The sequence below is a fragment of the Lactuca sativa genome, chromosome 3 (genome assembly GCF_002870075.4).
Source record: "Lactuca sativa cultivar Salinas chromosome 3, Lsat_Salinas_v11, whole genome shotgun sequence".
In the NCBI taxonomy this organism is placed as follows: Eukaryota; Viridiplantae; Streptophyta; class Magnoliopsida; order Asterales; family Asteraceae; genus Lactuca; species Lactuca sativa.
The window spans coordinates 209186627-209205872 of NC_056625.2; the positions used below are offsets into that span (position 1 = coordinate 209186627).

The 19246-nt window shown below is 33.1% G+C and overlaps 4 protein-coding genes across 4 annotated transcripts; 1 reads left to right on the forward strand and 3 right to left on the reverse strand.

Moving 5' to 3' along the window:
* Positions 1–1192: 1192 nt before the first annotated feature.
* Positions 1193–2057, reverse strand: LOC122196354 (zinc finger BED domain-containing protein DAYSLEEPER-like). Its single transcript, XM_042898825.2, has 3 exons — positions 1606–2057; positions 1465–1529; positions 1193–1382 (listed from the first exon to the last, which is right to left on the reverse strand). Exons 1-3 carry the CDS (start codon positions 1874–1876, stop codon positions 1335–1337), a joined length of 384 nt encoding a protein of 127 aa, XP_042754759.1. The 5' UTR covers positions 1877–2057; the 3' UTR covers positions 1193–1334.
* LOC122196048 (zinc finger BED domain-containing protein RICESLEEPER 2-like) lies at positions 2056–3810 on the reverse strand. The gene is made up of 2 exons (XM_052769892.1): positions 3074–3810; positions 2056–2986 (listed from the first exon to the last, which is right to left on the reverse strand). Exons 1-2 carry the CDS (start codon positions 3808–3810, stop codon positions 2056–2058), a joined length of 1668 nt encoding a protein of 555 aa, XP_052625852.1.
* A 5459-nt stretch (positions 3811–9269) lies between these two features.
* Positions 9270–14187, forward strand: LOC111877715 (peroxidase 55). The gene is made up of 3 exons (XM_023874224.2): positions 9270–9485; positions 9555–9746; positions 13630–14187. The coding sequence occupies exons 1-3, from the start codon at positions 9270–9272 to the stop codon at positions 14185–14187; spliced, it is 966 nt and encodes a 321-aa protein (XP_023729992.1).
* An 808-nt stretch (positions 14188–14995) lies between these two features.
* On the reverse strand, positions 14996–18264 carry LOC111877720 (protein NUCLEAR FUSION DEFECTIVE 4). Its single transcript, XM_023874228.3, has 3 exons — positions 17806–18264; positions 16542–17479; positions 14996–15663 (listed from the first exon to the last, which is right to left on the reverse strand). The coding sequence occupies exons 1-3, from the start codon at positions 18139–18141 to the stop codon at positions 15153–15155; spliced, it is 1785 nt and encodes a 594-aa protein (XP_023729996.1). The 5' UTR covers positions 18142–18264; the 3' UTR covers positions 14996–15152.
* Positions 18265–19246: the final 982 nt, after the last annotated feature.

The following is a 19246-nucleotide window of genomic DNA, read 5'->3' on the forward strand; positions in this document are numbered from 1 at the left end:
ATGATAATTATAATATTGTGGGTTGAAAACCCTATGTGCTCACCAGGTTTCCCAACCTGACCCACTCAGTTTATTTATATCACAGGTGTGGATATGAAGTGACATTACACTGAGAGATTTAAAGAGATGTAAATCACTAGTGTAAATAATTGTAAGTTCTGTTTATGCTTATGTTTCTGTATTAACGATGACATCCCAAACGTTTTAAAATGAAATAAATACGTTTCTTCAAAAATGTTTTAATAACGTATTTACCATGTTTTTCTGGGAACAAATTCCGCAACATTTTTATAAAATGAAGTACTCTGATTTTTATAAAGTATAAACAAAATCGGTCACCGGCACCTGAACTGCCGCCTGCTGGTCTAGGGCGTAAAACCACCATTCTGAAAACACATCAATTCAAATGTCAGAAACACTGATATATCTCGAGGGATCGCTACTACTACAGGTTTCCTGGCCTCGCCTCGGCCTTCCTTGATTCAAGTACGGATCCTCTGCTTTCAGTAGTACGGGCCCATACTACCTTCCACATATATCCGTACTTTCCTCGAGAATTGCCTCGACTCCACCAAGTCACTACTACTACTACTGATCTCTGCTACTCTCATCCTACGCTTACCCTAGGGTAAATCTTTGACTCAAACCATTCCTCAGCTGCTGAAGGCCTCCTTGTAATGCCAATTAGCCATTACCTGAATACCATCACATGTGACGAGGCTCAGATAATCCTTTGAGTAAAAAACTCGTCCCCACAACAGTTAGACTCAAACAAGAGCTGCGCAGTAGGTCCGAATCCAACACTTTGAGATTATTCAACCCTGATCACATGTGACGTGACGTATTCACCTAACGACTAACTCCTATCACTTAGAGTCCCACAAGGCACAAAGCAAGCAGTAGGAATGGCAACGGGGCGGGTTCGGGGCGGGGCATGGTGTCCCAAACCCGAACCCGATTTTCACATATGTACCCGAACCCGACCCGATACCCGACGGGTTTCTTATCGGGGCGCCCCGTCGGGGCTGAAACTTTCCCCGAACCCGACCCTAAACCCGAAACCCGATAATTACCCGATAACCCGACCCTATAACCCGAATTATGGCAGAAAAAAAGAAGGAAAAACTACAAATACATAATGATAAATTAAGACGTTGCATAGGCTTAAAATACCAAATAAGTTCTTCAATCATTTAACCAAATAGAAATTACTAATAGTCTAATATTGTAACATCAACCAACCAACCAAAACATCCAAGTACACAACATGAAAAACTAATTCATCACAATAATACATTACCAATTAACATTAAAACAAAGTTACAAACTCAAAATCAAACAAAATCATCCAAACTTGTTGTCCCGCTTTCTTTAGTGTTTTCCTACAAAATATTAAACAAACTCAAAATCAAACAAAATCATGGAAACGATATAAAATTAATATTTTTAGAAGTGTCGTTTTACCTCTTCCACATCATAATCAAATTCAACAGAACGACAATATGCCTCGGTCTCTTCAGAACAAGTTGCTACATAAAATTAATATTATTAATATGCAAAAAAAAAATCACAATTTCATATAATTAATATAAAATAGTATACTACCTCGAATTTCATTCAACAACCAACTTTGAGCACACATTAAAGCCTCCAATGTCTTTGGATGAAGTCGACTACGATGAGGACTTACTAATCTTCCACTAGTGCTGAAAGCTGATTCCGAGGCAACAGTGGAAACAGGAATAGCTAATATATCTTTAGCTATCCTTTGTAGTGTCGGGTACTTAATCCCATTTGTTTTCCACCATGCCAACAAATCAAGTTCCATATCTTTAGGCAACAATTTCTCCTTCAAGTAGTTATCCAACTCACTCATACCTCCTGATTCATCATCATCTCTAGTAATAGAAGCAATATCCGATAAGAGCTTTTTGAATCCAACACGATGACCGGAAGAGATACTAGAACCAAATGAAGATGAACCAGGAACTGAACCACCATAAAAACCTAATGTTTATTATAAAAATGTTAATAATTTAAGATATGATCTATTTATTATACAAACAATAAGAAGAATATAATACCTTCACTCTTCCTTTTTTTAGATGCATTACTTGACACGTACTCTTGAAACAAAGTTTGGACAAACGCCTCCAAATTTTGAAATTCAATCTTTGCCTTTTCTTCTCCATAAAGTACAGGAAAAAGTAACTCCACAAACTTTAATTTGTATCGTGGATCTAAAATCGCTGCCATTCCCATTACCCCATGAATTACAGACCAATACTTATTGAACTTAGAAACCATTTGGTCAGCCATCATCTTAATCTCCTCAATAGGAGATTTCGTCCACTCACGCAAAGAATACCCAATCTCACATATCAAAGGAAAGAAAACATTAGCTGTAGGATACTTTGAACCAGAGAACATAACAGTCACCTCATAAAAAAGTTGTAATCTTTCACAAATCTCACTAGCCAACTCCCAATCCTTTTCTGTAGGAAAACATGTATACTTCGAGTCTCTTGTCTTTACCCGATCGAAAACCTCTTTGTAGCTTATAGCAACACTCAACATCAAGAATGTAGAGTTCCACCGTGTCTTGCAGTCAAGTATCAACTTCTTTGAGTATGGTATTCCCAACTGTTCTGCTGCTGTCACAAAATTTTGCTCCCTCTTTGGTGATGCAGACCAAAATGCAACACTCTCTCTGATTCTCTCAATCTCAAATTTAATGAGAGATAAGCCATCTTGGACAATAAGATTGAGAATATGTGCGCAGCAACGCATATGAAACAAATCACCATTCATCATTAGTGATTTTAGAGGAAGTTTCTCTAATAATATCCTGATAATTGCATCATTTGTGGTGCAATTATCCACAGTAAGAGTTGACACTTTCCTATCAAGATTCCAATCACACAAAGTAGTATAAAGTATGTCGGCAAGAACATCAGATGTATGCGGACAAGGCACGTAAATAAACCTGTTTAAGAATATATAAATATATATGTTAATATTAACATATAAATAATAAGTACGTATAAATTATAGTTAAATAAGTATAATATACCTCATAATTCTGCTTTGCAAGTTCCAGTTTTGATCTACAAAATGTGCTGTCATTGCCATAAATCCTTTTTTTTGATGATTAGATGTCCACATATCAGTAGTAACTGCAATTCTGCTTTTGGTCTTTGCTAACAAACTCATAGTTTTATCCCTTTCGTAATCATAAATTCTTTTGATGTCGTCCTTGATGGTGTTTCGACAAGGAACCTTAAACAAAGGTTGAAGACCTCCCACAAACTTCCTAAATCCATGATGCTCTACAATTGAAAGCGGATACTCATGCACAATAATCATTTCAGCCAAATCCTTCCTAGAAGTATCAGCATTAAATGTATAGTTTGAAACATGCGTTGTAGTACCATCTAATTTCTTTTTTTCTTGCACCAAGATAGATTGACGAATATCTGGATAAGGTTTGTGTAAACAACGCTGATAATGTGCAAGTAAATGTTTTGTGCCATTCTTGCTATCTGCACCCAACACTTTAGAGCAATGTTTACATCTTGCTTTAACTTCATCATTCAATTTAAATTTTATAAAATGTTGCCATGCCGGTGAACGTATTGCTCTTTTCGAACCAACAACTTCATCTCCATCTTCATCAAAAACTGTGTCTGTATCATTAATATTTGTTCCATCTTGTTGATCCACAGAATCAGTATTTTGTTGATTAGAACCCGAACCTCCCACATCTTGACTACTTGCAGTTGGAGCATGATTTTGACTAGTTGAATTCATATTTCCTGAAAAATATTAGTTTACCTATCAGGACATTATTCTTAACCACACAAATGAAAAAGATACAGCCATACAGGGTCACACAAATGAAAAAGATACAGCCATACTTTACAGATTCACAGGGTCACACAAATGAAAAAGATACAGTTATACTTTACAGATTCACAGGGTCACACAAATGAAAAAGATACAACCATACTTTACAGATTCACAGCCATCAGGACATTATTCTAAGAAATTGATACAGGGAAAGAAAGATTTACAGGGAAAGAAAGATTTACAGATTCACAGCCATAAATAAGAAATTGAGTTTAAGAAATTGATACAGGGAAGAAAGAAACAGATTACAGTAGGACTGTAGGACACATATTCTAATTGATTTCAAGAATCCAAATTACCACAGGTAGTGTCGTAGTGACCGATTGAAGAGAAAGATACACATTTACAAGTCACAGTGACCGATTGAAGAGAAAGATACAAGTAGTGATCGATTACATATGCTCAATTTCAAGAAAAATGAAGAGAATTAAAGAAAGATGCGACCGAATGATCGATTACCTGTGATTGTTCCTTGTGCGTGAGCGTCACTGTGGCGTACTGGCGTCGATCGAACTATCACAGTCGTTCGTAGAAGACGAAGAGAAGATTAGTAGAATGTCGGCTCTCGGTCTCGGCTATTAATGTCGGCTCTCGATCGAACTATCGAAGACGTCGATCGTCTATCGCAGGCAGCAGGCTCGTAGCTTGCGATTTGGAATGTCGGCTCTCGGTCTCGACTGTAACCTAGAAGAGTGTTGCGATTTGCGAACCAGGGAACGAGTTTTGTTACTGTTAGGGGCTTAGGGCTGAAGTGTAATATTAATATATATATATATATATATATATATATATATATATATATATATATATATATATATATATATATATATATATATATATATATATATAATCGGGGCGGGGCGGGTCGGGGCAGACACAACCCACTCCCTGACCCGAACCCGGAAAAAATACCCGATAAGAACCCGAAACCCGGTCCGATACCCGATAGTGCTGACCCGACCCGACCCGAAAAATTCGGGAATCGGGTTTCCCCGTCGGGTTCGGGTTTTTTTGCCATCCCTAGCAAGCAGCATTCGGACACAGGAACTACTCAAGCAAATCTATTCTCATAACGAGAATATGTACTAGCATACAACGCTAAGCTCATACTATCAGGCATAACCTAAACAAGATATCCTACTACTGTCTACTCAATACTAGCATGCAATTCTCATAAAGCTGAAACACATACAGCAGGCACATAAGGCATGATCCTTAGATCCTTAGTCCTATTCTAGCATGCTGTTCTACTAAAACTGAAACTGATAATCATAACATAAACTTGTATGGCTAATTTGGGAGTACTTACTTGAGCTCGGCTGATCGCATGCTCCACAGCCTTTTCTCGTTTTCAAAAACTCTTTTCTTTTTAAGTTTCTTTTTCAAAAATTCTTTCAAAAACATTTTTCTTTTGAAAATCTTTTTACTATTTCCTTAGTTTGAGTCCAGTCACACTCGTAAGTGTGTCTGAATCCCTCAAACCAAGGCTTTGATACCAACTTGTAACATCCAAAAAATACGACCCAAAATTTTTTGTTTTAATATTTCTAAAATTCACATCATCGAATGTCATATATAATAAGAACCATGAAATGAGTAACTTAAAAGTCATAGTATATGTGTCAAAACAAAATTGTATAAATCATAACAAAATATCTAAATAAAACTCCCAGGATAAAACTGAAGTTGTGGTGTGTGCGATGCCATCAACCCAAGCTCTTCCTTTTGCTAGCAGAAGTTCCTGAAACCAAAACTGAAATTGTAAGCACGAAGCTTAGTGAGCTCCCCAAATTACCACATACCATACAATAACGCATAAATAACTATTGGGCCTTGCCCACTGCATCGGACCGAAGTCCGGAACTAACCAGGGCCTTGCCCTCTGCATCGGACCGAAGTCCGGAAACTGCATCGGACCGAAGTTCGGAACTGACTGGGACCTTGTCCCCTGCATCAGACTGAAGTCTGGAACTAACTGCATCGGACCGAAATCCGGAACTGACTGGGACCTTGTCCCCTGCATCGGACCGAAGTCCGGAAACTGACTGAGTATAACATATCATAGCATAAACATATCAACTAGCATAAACATATATATTGCATACTGCATCAGACCGAAGTCCGAAACACATAACACAAAGACATGCTTGAATCACAAAGACATCAAGCACACTGAACTACTGCATCGGACCAAAGTCCAGAACTACTGCTAACTAGACGGGTCGGCATTATGGCCGTAGACCCTTTCCTACTGGAAGGAAAACTCACCTCGTAACGCTGGCTGCTGAGATGCTAACTCTAAAACTGGCTGACTGCTGCTCCGAAACTGTCCGGCTACAAATCCCAAAAACACTAGATCAGGTACTGATAAATGTCCTTAGGGTTAAATGACTATTTTACCCCTGGTCAAAGTCAACTTTTTTTAACCGGACTCGCCAAGTCCCTCCATTACTAACTCTGACTTTAACTCACCGAGTCCCTTCCCCACTCACTGATTCACCTTGAACTCACAAATCGAGGAAAGACGGGGGGACTCGCGACTCGACTTGTCGATTCCGAAGAACAACTCGCCGAGTCCTAAGCATGTAGATTCCATAAAGTCGATTCTAATCCATTTCAGAGCATCTAACTCGTAGATCTAAGCTCCTAGGACTATCTGAACATGTAAAGTTGCTAACTTTATGTGTAACCAAGAAGAAATGAAGCTGTTTCACTCAAACTCTACTATTATGGGGTTAATAAGCCAAAACAAAGTCATGGCTGCCAAAAAGGCGATCTCCTGGAGCCCAAGAGAGGCTAGAATTGAAGTATAACTCGATCATAAGGCTTTATCACAAAGGATTTGGGGTTTTTTGAGCTTAATACCAACAATTTAGGGACAAACTAGATTTATTAGATCAATAAACAAGATGGAGACTTTATTACCAGAAAAGATGACCACAAATGAGTGTGTTCTGGATCTACTTCTTCCTTGAGCTCTTCAACCTTCTCCTTCTTCTACTTGCTCCAAAATGCACCAAAAGTTCCTTCACAAGGCAACAATCACTCACACACTCTTCAAGGAGGCTAGGGTTTGATAAGAAATGTTCTGAGGGTGATGGAGGCTAAGTTGGGGCGCATAAATGTGTTTAAATAGGGTGCAAACCCTTAAAATTAGGGCTTCATCCAGACATGCGGACTCGCCGAGTCCCAGCATATGGACTCGTCGAGTAGCCAACTTAAATTGCGTGATCATCCCGTCTTTACTCGACGAGTCGGGCTACAGACTCGTCGAGTACCCCTTAAAAAATGAAAATACTTTATTTAAATTACATACCAAAAATGTGGCGTTACACCATCTCCCACAATTTTCACCATAACTAAATGTGGGATAATGTCTTTGGTATTGAGTTCATCTATCGATTTCACAATTGGAGCCCACATCCATTTCCAACAACTAAAGATTCAATAAACCGAAATCCACATGAACCTCCATGCAGTGCTTCAATCACCTTAACCCATAAAGCATTTTTGTCGATAAGAAAACATCATCTCCACTTTAGTAATAACACATGATTAAAACTCCTAAGATTCCCAACATGTAGCCCTCCTTTTTGTTTTGAAGATAAATAGTTTCTAATCTTTCCAAAATATCTAGCCCTCGTTTTTGTTTTGAAGCTAAATAGTTTCTAATCTTTCTAAAATTACCCCCAACGCATTCTTAGGATTATAATTATTGGGCTACATCAAAGCAAGATCAAAGCCACTTTTGCAATTTGACACATTTAGTCCCCACGTCTCAAATTTCTAATTTAGCCAAAACTATATTCTTGATAAACTTGAAATTCTCCATTTTATTTATAGTTAATTATTTCATATATTTAGACTATTATTTATTTATTTAATTAAATAAAATTTTATTTTATCCTTAATATTAAGATGTTACAAGATATATCAACGAATAAACTATATGAATGCTCTTAGAAATAACTTGGTAATGATGGATAAGGTTACAAAACGGACGGAACATATGATAGGGGCATTTTTAATGTTTTGTTCATTTAGAAGAGACGTTTTGTGTGCCCCTTTCCTATTTGACCTTTCAATTTGGCACACGTGAAAGTGAAGTCGTAACAATCCGTGGACTAGTCTTTTTTTCTAGTATCTAATCACATGTACCACTTGGGCAAATCATTATAATATCATTAAAACAATCAAGCGTGTACGTAATTTGAAATATAAATATATATATATATATATATATATATATATATATATATATATATATATATATATATATATATATATATATATATATATAGTCATTCAAAATATCTTCTATAACAAAATTATAAATCATAGAAGTTGATCTATACACAACAATTAGTGTTTTAAAATGTTATATTGTACAAATATATATAATGTATAAATTATTGTGTAAAGTTAAAAATTGTTTTGTACGAATCACTTCTCAATTATGATCGACACTAAATGTTAGAATTCGACCCATTTACTTAAAATGTATCTATTTGAGTTAGGTCACAGTCAAAAAAATAAATAAAGTTTGTTACAAAAAGAATGGGTAAAACCGCTAGAAACAATCAACGAATATTTCACGTGCATATAATTTAAATCCTTTTATTTAAAAAGTTAGATGACTGATGTCATAACATAGATTGTGTAATTACATCTAACACAATAGTAAGAAGTTTTACAAGTCGTTTTGAATGTAATTATTCGTTGGTGCATCCAAGGTTTTTGGTAAATCAGATGACCAACATATGGAATGAACAAAAACAAGGTTGTTGGTTACTTCTTAATAATCTATTGTCATCAAAGTGGATGATTTGTATATTATAATTTTTTTTGATATACAACAATTTATGTTTTAGAGTATTATGTAATATATAAATTGTACGATCTTTTAAATCATAAATTGTTATGAATGACAAAATTATTCTATACAAATCACTCTTCATAATCAACTAGCGGTTACTATTAAGTGCTCCAAAAATAATTTAGACATTTCAAATTTAATGAACTTCAATTGTAGGTGTCTTGCCATTTTAGCTAAAAAAGGTTCTTAATGTTATAAAAATAATAATTGATAAGATAATAAAAACTATGTAAACAAAATCATACCAAGCTAGATTCCACATCAGCAAAAACCAGAATGCATTGGATCTACATCAATGTAATTGTGCATATCAACACTCAAAATCGGTTTAACCAAATTATGCCTCGAGATGGAAACCGCATTAACTATCTATAATTAGTTGAGCTCTAACACCTAATCATAACTACCCCAAGCTTAAATACTCCAATACTGAAAGTTGATTAGTGGATCATTTACATTCTTCCTGTGTGTTCTATAGTGAGAGATGGAGGTGTCACATCGAAGTTACGTATTGTACAGTTTGATAATGGTGGTGGTTCTCACCAAAACCGGAAAAAGTTATTTGACCGAGAATTTCTATGCGAAAACATGTCCAATGGTAGAAACGTTAGTTAAAAAGGAAGTGGATAAGAAGGTTAACCAGGAGTTTGCGGTTATTGCAGATACTCTTCGTCTGTTTTTCCACGACTGCTTTGTTGAGGTGCGGTTTTAAAAGCTTTAGGTTTCGTTTGAATGGACATTATAAGCTATTTAATTTTCATGAATGTAGGGATGTGATGCTTCCATTATGATCGAATCAAAGAAGGGAGACGTTGAGAAGAATGCGTCAGATAATCTTTCGCTTGATGATGATGGAATCGATTTAGTTATGAAGGCTAAAAAGGCAGTTGAGTCTGTTTGTCCTGGTGTTGTTTCGTGTGCGGACATTTTAGTCATTGCCACTCGAGATTGCGTAGCCCGGGTAAAAAATTAAGAGTATCCATAATAGTAGAGTTTTTTTGCGGAACTTTTTCATTAAAAGAATTGACATAAAAAATGCTATTTTATCTTCGCAACACAAGATGAAATTTTTTTTTTAAAATTTCTGCTATAGATAGAACCTACAAAACTATTAAAAAAACTCATGACAAAGGCTTGCTAAATAAAAGGATTTGTTTTTCGAAAAGAAAAAATAAAAGAAAAAAAACTTATATTTGAAAAATAATTTTTTCTAACTATCATGAACTTTTTTTGGGGAAAAAGTTTCTCAACATGCAAAATGTGTCCGAAGAAGAAGAGCAAAGCAAATGAAGCATGTCTAAAAGTAAACCAAGCCCTCGGACTACTACGAAAAACACCATCGGATTTCAAAGTAGCACGATCTAATTCAAAAATTATAACGACGAAAGAAGCAAAATTGAGGGTTAATCTATGAAAAGAAATTTTGTGTATTTTGTTTTACCACAAAACTTGCAAAGATGGTCTGTGGTATTTTGTTTTGTGGTTCTTTTAAACTAGTTTCATTACGTATGTGGTCCATCTGAAAGTTAAAATGACTATAATATCCTTGGTGTATTTATCTTTCATTTTTTTTCATTTTCTTTTAAAATTTAATACTTATTTATTTATTTTAATAATTAAAAAATAAGAGAGGTGAGTCTTATCTTATTTTTTACTTATTAAAATATATACATAAGTATTAAATTAAAAAAAAATGAAAAATAAATGGAAAATAAATACACTAATAGTATTACAGTCATTTCAATTTCGAAAGGGCCAAATATACAATGAAACTAGCTCAAAAGAACCACCAAAAGTTGGGGTTCGGACCAAAACCCAAATAAATAAATAAATAAATAAATAAATATATATATATATATATATATATATATATATATATATATATATAATTTTTTTTTACAATTTTTGTCTTGTTTAAAATTTACAAACAAATAGTATATTAAACAACATTATTTATAAAAGGAGGTACTTTTCGAATAAAACAATAGAGTGTTAAAGTCGATCCTGAATTCAACGACAAGAGATTGAGGGGGTGTTTGAGATTGTTTTTTAAGTTGAAAAGATCCAGAATTCGAGTTTAAATTTTGAGGGAGCAAAAGTCAAAAGTCATTTTTAAAAAGTGTTTGTCTAATATTTCTTGATTTTTGAAGGTAATTTACCTTTTAAGAATATAAAAATCACAAAAAGTCAAGATTTCTTGTCTTTTGAAAAACCGTTCATTCCTTCTTGCGAAAAAGTTAATTTCTAAAGGCTTTTTGTAAATGTCAAACATCTTTTGGAACTTTTTGACTCCTTGGAAAAAGTTAATTTCAAAAAGCTCGAGATTGACTCATTCATTGTTGCCAAAAAGTTAATTGCAAAAAGCTCGAGATTGATTCATTCCTTCTTGAACTTTTTGATTTTTTGTAAATGTCAAACATTTTTTAGAACTTTTTGACTCATTCATTCTTGCCAAAAAGTTAATTTGAAAAAGCTCGAGATTAAGTCAAACTTTGGTGTTTTAATTCGACTTGTATAGTTTAGTTAAATGTTTTGCAAAGTTTTTAAACCCTTCCAATCTTTGTCGCCTCTAAACTTAGGCTAATACAAGAATTAGCAACCATTTTTAGTAGTCTATTATGACATTATACTTTCATTTATTTTTATTAAATAGTGTATATTCAATATTTTTTTTATTAAGGCATTTTACGTCAAAAAATCTATACAACTAGAGCAATATAATTTCAATTCTTTTATTAAAATATTATACTTTAAATAGTCTACCCAATTACAATGCATGAAATTACCTTTTATTTTAATGACCGTATAATTGCTTTGATTTTACAAAATAGAAAAATGTAATAGGAAAAATTAAGATGAAAATACTATAAAAAATGAGTATTTCCAATATATATATATATATATATATATATATATATATATATATATATATATATATATATATATATATATATATATATATATATATATATATATATATATATATATATTTTGACCATTTTTTTTTCTGAAATATAGATAACATTTTTAATCCTGGATAAGGGTTAATTGTACCAAAATATATTATATTTTCATATTTTTGTGTTTAAAGCTAAACTTTCTTTTTATTTCCAAAAAGCCATACATTTCTAACTTTTTTTTAATATGACTCGTTTATTGGATTTACCGGTAATCTTTCATTTTTATATAATTTTTTTTTCAAAAAAAAAAAAATCTTCAACCTCTTTAAACATTCACATTTGTCAATTCTTTTTTGTTTATACGAACTTTTTTGTTTTTCTTCAAGATTCACCTATTTTTCTTGTTATTTTTTATGATGTTCTAGATATTTTTCAGTATTGTAATCTTAATAAAAATTTTGACTTTGTAAAACAAAGATAAAAGTTGTGCCCAATTTTCATTAGAAAGTACATACCAAAATCTATTTGTAAAATGCTTATAGATAATATCACATGAAGAACAATGTAATAAGCTAGCTTGGCATATTAGATTGTTTTCAGAATCAAACTAGAAAAATAAATTCCAAACTCAAATCTATATTTGGAATTTCAGCTTCCATGAGTTCCCTTTTAAAATATTTTCAATCTCAAATGAGACTCATTTCATTCCCATTAATAATAACATAGCCAACAAATTCTTTAGGGATTACGTTATTATTCAATTTGAAATTAACAGAGATAGAAACTTCAGTTAGCAAACACAAAACCTTTAGTTTCAAATTTAATAGATAAAGCTTTCTGTTAATTTGAAAATTAAAGGTTTTACGGTTGCTAAGTGAAGATCGTGTGTCTGCTAATTTCTACTTGAAACTAAATCTGCTTTTTAACAGTGGAAACATAAAAATTAGTGGTTACTATTATATGGTTACTATTTTGTAACAAATGAATCTCAAAGAAATATAAAAGAATATATGGATCAAATCACCTTTGAAACTAAATCTGCTTTTTAAGAGAGGAAACATAAAAATTAAAATTAAATTCCAAATATAGATTGGAGTTAGAAGTTTTTTTTTTTGGTTTGATTCTAAAAATAATTTAAGATATCAAACCATCATGGGTCATTGTTCTTGGTTTGCTACTACTTATGAGCATCTCGCAAACAACAAGAAAAACAAAGTAATTCTAAACCGAAACACCAGTTAAACGTTAGTTTTTTCAAAAGAAAAAAATAACTGTTTTTTCAAAGAAAGAAAAAAGCTTAGGGGTTTTCCAAAAAAGTTGTGAACCATAAAATTAGTGGTGAGCCTGCTTAAAAAAACAAATTGGAAAAAAAAAAATTAATATATTTAAATATTTTTTTTTCTGAAAAAAAATAAGAACAAAATCATGATATTCATGTTTCTTAAATTGACATGATGTCAGATCAACTTTTAAAAGAATCGGAAGAAAAAGATGATTCGAACCATAACTTCCTCTTCACACTCATCACCGTAAAAACATGTTTGTAAAGAAAAAGTGATAAATTTTCTTAATAAAATCATTTTTATAAGGAAAGTTTTGGGAAAAATGTTTTAAAAAAGTTTGGAGAAAATAGAGAATTAAGAAGAATAATACCTCTCACTTGGGCTAATTGAGTGGTAAACATCATGCCATTAAAAGACAAGGTTTTGTTTTCAATCCTGTCTCAAACGTTTCCTTCAACCTAACAAATCGATGAAAGTACATAACAATTTCCCTTTACTTTTTACCTACTTTTAGCCTTTTTTTTTCTTTAATCAATTTGACCTTTAATAATAAAACTATAATCTAAATCATTTACTTAAATAAATTGAAATTTATACTCATGTTGTCTTTTTAAATTATGGCAATACTCATTACAAAGTGTCCATCAATCTATACATGCAGGCCGGAGGGCCTTGGTACAATGTGGATTTAGGCCGGCGAGACGGACTTATTTCAAAGGCATCACGGGTCACTGGAAACATCCCAAAACCAACCTTCAATCTCAATCAAATTAAAAAAATATTTGCAAAGAAAAACCTTTCTGAGTGTGACATGATCGCTCTATCCGGGGCCCACACAGTCGGTGTTTCTCGGTGCAAAAGCTTTGCCAACCGTTTGCACTCACGGGTCGACCCATTACTGAATCCAACCTATGCAAAACAATTGATGGCTACTTGCCCTAAAAATGCTAATTCCACTATCACTGTGGATATGGATCCCAATACTCCAAACATTTTCGATAATGTTTATTATAAGAATCTAATGGTAGGCAAGGGTTTGTTTACATCGGATGTTGTTCTTTACACGGATTTATCATCCAGAAAAGTTGTTAAAAAGTTTGCTAATAATCGAGATGATTTTAATGCGGCGTTTATAACTGCGATGAGGAAACTTGGTAGGGTTGGGGTCAAAATTGGTAATCAAGGTGAAATAAGAAGGGATTGCACAGCTTTTAATTGACAAGATTTACCAAATGTTCATTTCAAGATTTATGATGCATTAAAGCCTCTTTAGTTTAGATGGAATGGAACAGCCAACAATTGAAATTGACAAGACTATGGAATATATTGTCATGTTATTGGGATGTAAGAATTAAATGAATTCTCATAGGAATTTTTTATATTAAATATAAAGAGAATGTATAATTTTTGTTTTACTCTATATATTATTTGATGATAATGAATTTTTTATTTACAAAAATGATAAATAAGTAATTAAATTATTAAAGCTTAATAAAACCAAATAAGACTATAATAAGAAAATATCATTATAAAGTATGTTCACTGTTATTTCTAATTAAAATCAAGAAATTTTGAAAAAAAAATATATTTGTTTTCTTCAACTTTATATAAATTAAAATAGGTTTGTTATAGTCTTTAATTAAATTCCATGTTGGCATGAAAAAAAAGTCAAAATAAAAAAAATTACAATATACTTCCTATTTCTTTTTCTATTGTACATTTTACTTTCATTTTTTTATTATTGGTTTGTACTTTCAAATGTTGATCCATTATAGCGTTGTATTTAAATATAATGTTATTTGATTAATATAAGGATGATCTAATTGAAATGACATACTTGGTATTTCTTCATTTAACCCAAAAAAAGACGCTAAGGAAAAAAAAAAGTAACAAAATGTAAGGAATTTATATCCAGTTGACCAATACAATTGCATAAAACAAACAATTCTTTTTCACTACGATGATATAAACCACAATTCCTTCTTCGTTCCATCAAACCAAACACTATCTAAATAACTGATTGTGTGTATCTTTCAAGCAAAGTATAATAGATTCATGAAAAACTGAATTTAAAAAAAAATGAAAAAAAACAAAACTCCAATCAAATTTGAACAACAATATACAAAAATAAAAATTCCAAAATTCCAAAACAAAACAAGAATCACACCCACGAGTCCAAAAATTTTAAGCGCGGGTTCTCCCGTAGAGGTTCTGGTAGACAACCTTAGTTCGGCGAACAAGTATCAAACTTAAGATAAGTGCGATGATACAAAGTCCTGACATTATCATGAATGTCAAAAAGAAGCACACTGAGCCTTCGCACTTGAGAGCGTCATCCGTGTCAAAAAGTTTGGTAAGAAAAGAAGAAGTGGAATTGGTAATTTGTTGATGGCGTTGTGCTGCTTGTTTCTCGGCTTCAGAGTCGTAAATATAGCTGGCAATGACACCAGAGAACACTAGTGAACCCGCAGGGTTCGCTAGTGTTAGGAAATTGTACAACGCTCCGAATTTTTTGAGTCCAAATAATTCGGAAGCTGTAGCAGGTACGATGGCCCAGTGGGCCCCGTACCCTAACCCGATTAGAAGTGTACCGATGTACATTGCACCGGGCCAACCCATGGCAAAGAATAAATGCCCGACTGCCATTATGGCTTGGGCAACTGCCATGGCTACGGGTCGGGGGTATGCGTAATCCCTGAAAAATGAAAAAAAAAATTATTAGAATTATCAAGGTTTTGGAATATTAGAGATCGCAATTTTAACGGTTTTCCTAAAATTGTTGATTTTGGTTGTGTTTTATCTATAACGGATCAATCGGCAAAAGAAAAGGTTAAATGATAGTAAAAGCAGCATACTTTCATTCATTCATTTATTAAAGCATCCTACTTACCATTGTATTTTGAAAAAACAACTCAATTATAGAAATATGATTTGAAGACAAAGCAATTATAACTACTATAATTAGGTAGATTTTTAAAGAAGTGCTTTAATAGGAGAAAAACTGAAAGTAGAATTCTATAATTTGTTAAAATTTTCAAAATATGATGCACTAAAATTGAAAACTAAAAGTACAATGCTACAATAGAAAAAAAAAGTAGAATGCTATAATAAATAAATGGCAATTTCAACCCATTTTCCAAAAAATGGCTTGATGTTTTACCTCTTCAACATTATACTTTTAAAAATCCACCAACTACAACAATAAATAAATAAAAAAAACAATTTCTCGCTACCACGCTAGAATTGAAGGTAAGAAAGTATAGTTTGTAATAAAAAAAAAACAAAAGTAGAATGTTATAATAAACAAATAAATAAAAGTATGTTTTTGTCATTGTATTTACCCAAAATCAAATACAAGAAACAACAACATACTTTCATGTATTTTCTTCACTATAGCATCCTACTTTCCTTTCTCCCCATTACATCATTTTTATTTTTATTTTAAATCTATCAACTATATAAAATACAATACTATATAAGGAGGTAGCTTTTCAAAGTAATTATAGTACAAACTATAATACACAAACAAACAAAAGTATTTATAACTTTATAAAGACATAATAAGTTGTATACCTGACAATGATCTCTGAGAAATAGCCACCTCCAACACGACCCAAGAAGTTCCAAATACTGATCATGGAGACAAAAATATGCGTGTTATCATACCCTAAAGACTCACTCATCTGCCCTAAATTATCAATCACTGTTAACCCTGAACCAGATCCCAACAGAAGCGACCAAAAAATCAACCAGAAATCTGCCTTAATCAAAGCTTGTGTCAGATCAAAATCCTCCCCTCGATGTGGTCCTCTTCGCCTCTTAATCCTCACCGCTCCTTCTGCCGCCGCCTGAGCCAGCTTCGACTGTAGTTGCAGGATCCTCTTTTGTCGTTCTGATGCCGGAAGTAAATCGACTTCTCTCGGCTTCTCATCTTCTAGTTCACTGAATATGATTTCGTTTGGATCGTGTTCGGATCTTTCGGGTTCTTTGTATTCTGATTCGGGTAGAAGAGATTCTTCGTTTGGGTTTGGGTTTCTCCGATCTGAAGAAAAGGTTAACCATAATGGAATTCCGATCGGAACTACTAACAGGACGAACAAAATCGCGGTGAAAATTTGGACTATGGTTTGGCTTAGATCGACTAAATCTTCGACGAGCATAACACCCATTAAGTAAGCGGCGAGAATGAGACAGATGCAGTAGATGAACGAGAAGCTTGATGCGTCTGATGTTCGGAGTTGTCTGTGACCTCCGACTGGTCTGACGATGAACATGAGGGAGATGACCACCATGGAAGGTCCCACGGCGACCATGAAGATAAGGGAAGCGCTATCTGGTGATTTGACTAACGCGTATATCTGGGTTAAGATTGCGCCGCCGAGACCTGCAAATCCCTTTAGGATTCCGACGACTGGGCCACGGCTTTTGGGGAAGTTTTGAACACATGAAACTAGTGCGACTGTGTTGAAGTATGTTTCGCCATTTGTTCCGATGAATATCAGAAGGCACATCTGCAAATCAACGTATCAACATATCAACATCACTAAAACGTTTTGATTTGTCTGAAAATTAATGAATACAGAAGCTAAATCACTTCGAAATGGATCAATTGAATGCATACCCAGAGAAATTCGTTTAATCGAACTCATGATCAACAGAATTTTGAATAAACAAAACAGAAATCAAATCAGGTTGAGTTATACTATTATACTATTAAGCTTCTTCATGATAAAACCAAAAGGAAATGATTCATGATTGGATAGGTGATCAACGGAGTGGTCCACTGACACACGTCTCGTTGACTAGTAATTAAGATGATCGGAGAAATAATACTTACAACCCACAATGGCAACACCGGAGCTCTACCGGTGATGATGAGCCACACCCAACCATACCCAACAAAGTTCTGAACAGCACCAACAAGTAACAGAGCCCACAACGGCAATATCTCCGACATACTTCCGGCCAAAAATCCAACACTATCACCGAGATCCTTAGCTACACCCAATCTCGCAACCTGCTTCTGATTATAGTTCAATGAACTCTTGATCACCGGAGAAATACTTCCGAACAAGTAGCCGATTCCGGCGCACGATTGAATCCACATTGCCGCCACAAAAACAAGCCATCTGTTGTTGAAGAAAGTGAGGATCAAATCCTTGACCCGACCCATTTTTGTGAATCCAGAGAGAATGGATGTTGGTGTTGTAGTTTTCCGATTTCTAATATCGGGAAGTGAAGATCTGTGTGATCAAAACAGACTTTTTGTGATGAATTCAGGATGTAGATTGCTTTGCTGTCAACACTGTCCTTTTCTAATTTTTAAATATTTTTTGTTTGTTTGGCAGGATATTGGAAAAAATACGAAATGCCTTTTAAAAAAAATCTGTCCACATTGGTTTTGCTATTTTAAATGAAAATGATGATAACTATTTGTTTGGCGGTATATCCATGTTTTATTTTTACAAAATTGCAAAAATGGTCGTTTGATTGTAAAAAATATATGATTTCTGATTAAAAATGTTTGGTGGTATATTATTGTTTTTATTTTAGATATTTTGTATGGTTTTAGTCTGTATTTAGTTAACTATAACAATTTGACTGTTAATTTTATTAGATTGATAATTTTACTCTCATTAATCATTTTTATAATCGTGTCTTTTTACCAAACTATAAGAACCATTTATACATATTTTCTTTTTAATTTTATTGAATTATTATATATAAATAAATATTATTTTTAATATATAATATTTATTGAAAATAGATGTCCACTGTTATAATTAATTTGTATAACTTTGAAAATAATAACAAATTCATTTTAGGATTGATTTCAATAGCTAAAATAGCAAAAAAAAATGAGAGTAAGATAAATAGTTTATTAATTTATTATTGGTTAATAAATTAATTAGAAACTTATTGAAACTTGTTGGAATTATATATATATATATATATATATATATATATATATATATATATATATATATATAATTAAAAGATATTTGGCTTATGAATAGTGACATGTACAAGTTGGCTTGAAATATGGAGATGTGACCTCTCTTTTGCATTGTCATTGGCTCGCCACCTCCTTCTTCTATAACCAAATAACCATTGTCTTCTTCTTATCTTTATATGTCGTCCACATCACCTTTTAATCATGGAATTGCCATCGATTTTGCTTATGTTTTTGGTGCACATGCGCTTCCAATCGGAGATGAAGGGTAGCAAAAGCTACAATAATTGTGCGCCTACATTTATGCATACTAAGTGACCATCGT

What these genes read in the sequence shown, in the direction of transcription:
- LOC122196048 (XM_052769892.1), bottom strand. Translation starts at nt 3,810, where the DNA reads ATGAATTCAACTAGTCAAAATCATGCTCCAACTGCAAGTAGTCAAGAT. An exon ending in TTGCAAAGCAGAATTATGAG is followed by an intron (nt 2,987 to 3,073) that starts GTATATTATACT and finishes ATTCTTAAACAG; the next exon opens with GTTTATTTACGTGCCTTGTC.
- LOC122196354 (XM_042898825.2), bottom strand. Translation starts at nt 1,876, where the DNA reads ATGAGTGAGTTGGATAACTACTTGAAGGAGAAATTGTTGCCTAAAGAT. An exon ending in GTTGTTGAATGAAATTCGAG is followed by an intron (nt 1,530 to 1,605) that starts GTAGTATACTAT and finishes AATTTTATGTAG; the next exon opens with CAACTTGTTCTGAAGAGACC. An exon ending in TTGATTATGATGTGGAAGAG is followed by an intron (nt 1,383 to 1,464) that starts GTAAAACGACAC and finishes AATATTTTGTAG; the next exon opens with GAAAACACTAAAGAAAGCGG.
- LOC111877720 (XM_023874228.3), bottom strand. Translation starts at nt 18,141, where the DNA reads ATGGGTCGGGTCAAGGATTTGATCCTCACTTTCTTCAACAACAGATGG. An exon ending in CGGTGTTGCCATTGTGGGTT is followed by an intron (nt 17,480 to 17,805) that starts GTAAGTATTATT and finishes GTTGATTTGCAG; the next exon opens with ATGTGCCTTCTGATATTCAT. An exon ending in TTCTCAGAGATCATTGTCAG is followed by an intron (nt 15,664 to 16,541) that starts GTATACAACTTA and finishes TTCATTTTTCAG; the next exon opens with GGATTACGCATACCCCCGAC.
- LOC111877715 (XM_023874224.2), top strand. Translation starts at nt 9,270, where the DNA reads ATGGAGGTGTCACATCGAAGTTACGTATTGTACAGTTTGATAATGGTG. An exon ending in TCCACGACTGCTTTGTTGAG is followed by an intron (nt 9,486 to 9,554) that starts GTGCGGTTTTAA and finishes TCATGAATGTAG; the next exon opens with GGATGTGATGCTTCCATTAT. An exon ending in CTCGAGATTGCGTAGCCCGG is followed by an intron (nt 9,747 to 13,629) that starts GTAAAAAATTAA and finishes CTATACATGCAG; the next exon opens with GCCGGAGGGCCTTGGTACAA.